Source organism: Heptranchias perlo, chromosome 13 (genome assembly GCF_035084215.1).
Source record: "Heptranchias perlo isolate sHepPer1 chromosome 13, sHepPer1.hap1, whole genome shotgun sequence".
NCBI classification, from domain to species: Eukaryota; Metazoa; Chordata; class Chondrichthyes; order Hexanchiformes; family Hexanchidae; genus Heptranchias; species Heptranchias perlo.
The window spans coordinates 48917605-48924181 of record NC_090337.1 but is presented as its reverse complement, the minus strand read 5'-3'; the positions used below and the strand labels follow the sequence as shown (position 1 = coordinate 48924181).

The 6577-nt window shown below is 49.7% G+C and overlaps 1 protein-coding gene across 1 annotated transcript in view; it reads left to right on the top strand.

Annotated features, from left to right (window-relative positions):
* The first annotated feature begins 6259 nt into the window (after positions 1–6259).
* The window catches only part of copb2 (COPI coat complex subunit beta 2), a 38443-nt gene continuing 38125 nt past the window's right edge, over positions 6260–6577 (top strand). The window contains exon 1 of the mRNA XM_067995439.1: positions 6260–6366. Within this exon, the coding sequence (XP_067851540.1) occupies positions 6364–6366 (3 nt within the window). The 5' untranslated portion in view covers positions 6260–6363. The remainder of the gene's footprint in view (positions 6367–6577) is intronic.

The following is a 6577-nucleotide window of genomic DNA, read 5'->3' as shown; positions in this document are numbered from 1 at the left end:
TCTCATGCTCTATAATTCCCTCTGTTCCTCTCTCTCTCATGCTCTCTAATTCCCTCTGTTCCTCTCTCTCTCATGCTCTATAATTCCCTCTGTTCCTCTCTCTCTTATGCTCAATAATTCCCTCTGTTCCTCTCTCTCTCATGCTCTCTAATTCCCTCTGTTCCTCTCTCTCATGCTCTATAATTCCCTCTGTTCCTCTCTCTCATGCTCTCTAATTCCCTCTGTTCCTCTCTCTCATGCTCTCTAATTCCCTCTGTTCCTCTCTCTCATGCTCTATAATTCCCTCTGTTCCTCTCTCTCTCATGCTCTATAATTCCCTCTGTTCCTCTCTCTCATGCTCTCTAATTCCCTCTGTTCCTCTCTCTCATGCTCTCTAATTCCCTCTGTTCCTCTCTCTCATGCTCTCTCATTCCCTCTGTTCCTCTCTCTCATGCTCTCTAATTCCTCTGTTCCTCTCTCTCATGCTCTATAATTCCCTCTATTCCTCTCTCTCTCTCTCTCTCATGCTCTCTAATTCCCTCTGTTCCTCTCTCTCATGCTCTATAATTCCCTCTGTTCCTCTCTCTCTCTCATGCTCTATAATTCCCTCTATTCCTCTCTCTCTCATGCTCTCTAATTCCCTCTGTTCCTCTCTCTCATGCTCTATAATTCCCTCTGTTCCTCTCTCTCTCTCATGCTCTATAATTCCCTCTGTTCCTCTCTCTCATGCTCTCTAATTCCCTCTGTTCCTCTCTCTCTCATGCTCTCTAATTCCCTCTGTTCCTCTCTCTCATGCTCTATAATTCCCTCTGTTCCTCTCTCTCTCATGCTCTATAATTCCCTCTGTTCCTCTCTCTCTCATGCTCTATAATTCCCTCTGTTCCTCTCTCTCTCTCTCATGCTCTCTAATTCCCTCTGTTCCTCTCTCTCTTATGCTCTATAATTCCCTCTGTTTCTCTCTCTCATGCTCTATAATTCCCTCTGTTCCTCTCTCTCTCTCTCATGCTCTATAATTCCCTCTGTTCCTCTCTCTCTCTCTCTCATGCTCTATAATTCCCTCTGTTCCTCTCTCTCTCTCTCATGCTCTCTAATTCCCTCTATTCCTCTCTCTCTCATGCTCTATAATTCCCTCTGTTCCTCTCTCTCTCTCTCTCATGCTCTCTAATTCCCTCTGTTCCTCTCTCTCATGCTCTATAATTCCCTCTGTTCCTCTCTCTCTCTCATGCTCTATAATTCCCTCTGTTCCTCTCTCTCTCTCATGCTCTATAATTCCCTCTGTTCCTCTCTCTCTCTCATGCTCTATAATTCCCTCTGTTCCTCTCTCTCTCTCTCTCATGCTCTCTAATTCCCTCTGTTCCTCTCTCTCATGCTCTATAATTCCCTCTGTTCCTCTCTCTCTCTCTCATGCTCTATAATTCCCTCTGTTCCTCTCTCTCTCTCATGCTCTATAATTCCCTCTGTTCCTCTCTCTCTCTCATGCTCTATAATTCCCTCTGTTCCTCTCTCTCTCTCATGCTCTATAATTCCCTCTGTTCCTCTCTCTCTCTCATGCTCTCTAATTCCCTCTGTTCCTCTCTCTCTCTCTCATGCTCTATAATTCCCTCTATTCCTCTCTCTCTCTCATGCTCTATAATTCCCTCTATTCCTCTCTCTCTGGCTCTCCCTGTACTTGGTTTTATTTGTGATGTGGAGATGCCGGTGATGGACTGGGGTTGACAATTGTAAACAATTTTACAACACCAAGTTATAGTCCAGCAATTTTATTTTAAATTCACAAGCTTTCGGAGGCTACCTCCTTCCTCAGGTGAACGATGCGGAAATGAAGTCCTCGAAATGAAGTCGCATTTATAATTCACAGAACAATGCTGGTGATAACAGACAGTTTTTTCAACTGCCCGTTGCCAAGGCAATCAGTGTGCAGACAGACAGGTGTTACCTGCCAGGTCTCAGAATATACAAATCACCAAAAAAAACAACAAACAAAAAAAAAAACAGAGATAGAGAGGTAGAAACATAGAAAAGACAGCAACTGACCCGTTATATTAAAAACAGATAACATTTGTTCGCTGGTGGGGTAACGTGTAGCGTGACATGAACCCAAGGTCCCGGTTGAGGCCGTCCTCATGGGTGCGGAACTTGGCTATCAATTTCTGCTCGACGATTTTGCGTTGTCGTGTGTCTCGAAGGCCGCCTTGGAGTACGCTTACCCGAAGGTCGGTGGCTGAATGTCCTTGACTGCTGAAGTGTTCCCCGACTGGGAGGGAACCCTCCTGTTTGGCGATTGTTGCGCGGTGTCCGTTCATCCGTTGTCGCAGTGTCTGCATGGTCTCGCCAATGTACCATGCTCCGGGGCATCCTTTCCTGCAACGTATGAGGTAGACAACGTTGGCCGAGTCACAGGAGTATGAACCATGCACCTGGTGGGTGGTGTCCTCTCGTGTGATGGTGGTATCTGTGTCGATGATCTGGCATGTCTTGCAGAGGTTACCGCGGCAGGGTTGTGTGGTGTCGTGGACGCTGTTCTCTTGAAAGCTGGGTAATTTGCTGCGAACGATGGTCTGTTTGAGGTTGGGTGGCTGTTTAAAGGCGAGTAGTGGAGGTGTGGGGATGGCCATAGCGAGGTGTTCGTCGTCATTGATGACATGTTGAAGGCTGCGGAGAACATGGCGTAGTTTCTCCGCTCCGGGGAAGTACTGGACGACAAAGGGTACTCTGTTGGTTGCGTCCCGTGTTAGTCTCCTGAGGAGGTCTATGCGATTTTTTGCTGTGGCCCGTCGGAACTGTCAATCGATGAGTCGAGCGTCATATCCCGTTCTTACTAGGGCGTCTTTCAGCGTCTGTAGGTGTCCATCGCGTTCCTCCTCGTCTGAGCAGACCCTGTGTATTCGCAGGGCCTGTCCATAGGGGATGGCCTCTTTGACGTGGTTAGGGTGGAAGCTGGAAAAGTGGAGCATCGTGAGGTTGTCCGTGGGCTTGCGGTAGAGTGAGGTGCTGAGGTGCCCGTCTTTGATGGAGATTCATGTGTCCAAGAAAGAAACTGATTCTGAGGAGTAGTCCATGGTGAGCTTGATGGTGGGATGGAACTTGTTGATGTTATCGTGTAGTCTCTTCAGTGATTCCTCGCCGTGGGTCCATAGAAAGAAAATGTCGTCGATGTATCTGGTGTATAGTGTTGGTTGGAGGTCTTGTGCAGTGAAGAAGTCCTGCTCGAACTTGTGCATGAAAATGTTGGCGTATTGGGGTGCGAATTTGGTCCCCATGGCTGTTCCGTGTGTTTGGGTAAAGAACTGGTTATCGAAGGTGAAGACATTGTGATCCAGGATGAAGCGGATGAGTTGTAGGATGGCGTCAGGAGATTGGCTGTTGTTGGTGTTGAGTATTGATGCTGTCGCAGCGATGCCGTCATCGTGGGGGATACTGGTGTAGAGTGCCGAGACGTCCATCGTGGTGAGAAGTGTTCCTGGTTCAACTGGTCCGTGGGTACTGAGTTTTTGTAGGAAGTCTGTAGTGTCGCGACAGAAGCTGGGGGTTCCCTGTACGATGGGTTTCAGGATGCCCTCGATGTATCCAGAGAGGTTCTCACACAGGGTTCCGTTGCCTGATACGATAGGACGTCCAGGTGTGTTGGCTTTGTGTATCTTTGGGAGGCAGTAGAAGTCTCCCACGCGGGGATTACGTGGGATGAGAGTGCGTAGGATGCTTTGAAGGTCTGGATCGAAGGTCTTGATCAGTTTGTTGAGCTGGTGGGTGTGTTCTTTGGTCAGGTCTGCGGGTAACCGTCTGTAGTGTTCCTGGTTGTCCAGTTGTCGGTATGCTTCTTTGCAATAGTCCGTTCTGTTCTGTATGACTATGGCTCCTCCTTTGTCCGCTGGTTTGATGACGATGTTGCGGTTGTTCTTGAGAACGTTGATGGCGTTGCGTTGTGCTCGGGTGACATTCTGGACTGTCTTCTGAGTGCGGCTGATGAATCTGGCATTGACGCATTTCCTGACAGCTTGAGCATACATGTCCAGCTGAGGGCAGTGACCCTCTGGAGGAGTCCAGTTTGACTCTTTCCTCTTCGGTTGCTGTACCGCGGATCCCTCTGTCTGCTGTTCCGGATCGTCAATTGTCTCATTGGGTTCGCTGCTGAAATTTTGTGGTTTGTGGTAGAATTCCCGGAGCCTCATTCTCCTGATGAATTCCTCTGTGTCCGCCGCGAGACTCGTGGGGTCCATTTTGGTAGTGGGGCAGAAATTGAGCCCTCGGCTGAGAACTTCGAGGGCATCCTGAAACCCATCGTACAGGGAACCCCCAGCTTCTGTCGCGACACTACAGACTTCCTACAAAAACTCAGTAGCCACGGACCAGTTGAACCAGGAACACTTCTCACCACGATGGACGTCTCGGCACTCTACACCAGTATCCCCCACGATGACGGCATCGCTGCGACAGCATCAATACTCAACACCAACAACAGCCAATCTCCGGACGCCATCCTACAACTCATCCGCTTCATCCTGGATCACAATGTCTTCACCTTCGATAACCAGTTCTTTACCCAAACACACGGAACAGCCATGGGGACCAAATTCGCACCCCAATACGCCAACATTTTCATGCACAAGTTCGAGCAGGACTTCTTCACTGCACAAGACCTCCAACCAACACTATACACCAGATACATCGACGACATTTTCTTTCTATGGACCCACGGCGAGGAATCACTGAAGAGACTACACGATAACATCAACAAGTTCCATCCCACCATCAAGCTCACCATGGACTACTCCTCAGAATCAGTTTCTTTCTTGGACACACGAATCTCCATCAAAGACGGGCACCTCAGCACCTCACTCTACCGCAAGCCCACGGACAACCTCACGATGCTCCACTTTTCCAGCTTCCACCCTAACCACGTCAAAGAGGCCATCCCCTATGGACAGGCCCTGCGAATACACAGGGTCTGCTCAGACGAGGAGGAACGCGATGGACACCTACAGACGCTGAAAGACGCCCTAGTAAGAACGGGATATGACGCTCGACTCATCGATTGACAGTTCCGACGGGCCACAGCAAAAAATCGCATAGACCTCCTCAGGAGACTAACACGGGACGCAACCAACAGAGTACCCTTTGTCGTCCAGTACTTCCCCGGAGCGGAGAAACTACGCCATGTTCTCCGCAGCCTTCAACATGTCATCAATGACGACGAACACCTCGCTATGGCCATCCCCACACCTCCACTACTCGCCTTTAAACAGCCACCCAACCTCAAACAGACCATCGTTCGCAGCAAATTACCCAGCTTTCAAGAGAACAGCGTCCACGACACCACACAACCCTGCCGCGGTAACCTCTGCAAGACATGCCAGATCATCGACACAGATACCACCATCACACGAGAGGACACCACCCACCAGGTGCATGGTTCATACTCCTGTGACTCGGCCAACGTTGTCTACCTCATACGTTGCAGGAAAGGATGCCCCGGAGCATGGTACATTGGCGAGACCATGCAGACACTGCGACAACGGATGAACGGACACCGCGCAACAATCGCCAAACAGGAGGGTTCCCTCCCAGTCGGGGAACACTTCAGCAGTCAAGGACATTCAGCCACCGACCTTCGGGTAAGCGTACTCCAAGGCGGCCTTCGAGACACACGACAACGCAAAATCGTCGAGCAGAAATTGATAGCCAAGTTCCGCACCCATGAGGACGGCCTCAACCGGGATCTTGGGTTCATGTCACGCTACACGTTACCCCACCAGCGAACAAATGTTATCTGTTTTTAATATAACGGGTCAGTTGCTGTCTTTTCTATGTTTCTACCTCTCTATCTCTGTTTTTTTTTGTAAACAATTTTACAACACCAAGTTATAGTCCAGCAATTTTATTTTAAATTCACAAGCTTTCGGAGGCTACCTCCTTCCTCAGGTGAACGATGTGGAAATTTTTTTTGTTTGTTGTTTTTTTTGGTGATTTGTATATTCTGAGACCTGGCAGGTCACACCTGTCTGTCTGCACACTGATTGCCTTGGCAACGGGCAGTTGAAAAAACTGTCTGTTATCACCAGCATTGTTCTGTGAATTATAAATGCGACTTCATTTCGAGGACTTCATTTCCGCATCGTTCACCTGAGGAAGGAGGTAGCCTCCGAAAGCTTGTGAATTTAAAATAAAATTGCTGGACTGTAACTTGGATTTGTAAAATTGTTTACAATTGGTTTTATTTAGTCGCTTCTCTCGCTGGCCGTGAGGGGGCGCTGTGACTGGCGGACGCGGCTACTCTCGCGATGTTCCCGAATTCTCGTGTTTCGTGGCCGAGGAAGAATCTCCACGTCAGAGGATCGAGCGGTGCGGCCCGGCCTTGGAGTAGGGAGCGGTTGAGGTGTCGAGGAGATGGTGGGTACCGACCTGGGGCAGGGACCTTACCGGGAGAGTGGGTGTCCAGTGGCCGGGAGCTGGAGTCCAGCTCCCCGTAGCTGCGCGGAGGGGCTGGGGGCCCGGTGTTGTCATCATAAAATGCCTGGGACAAGAGGCACTGCGAGCGGCGCAGCGGCTGCGAAAGCTTCCCCGATGTAAGAAGGCCGGGTTTCTGGACAGGGCCGCCCGA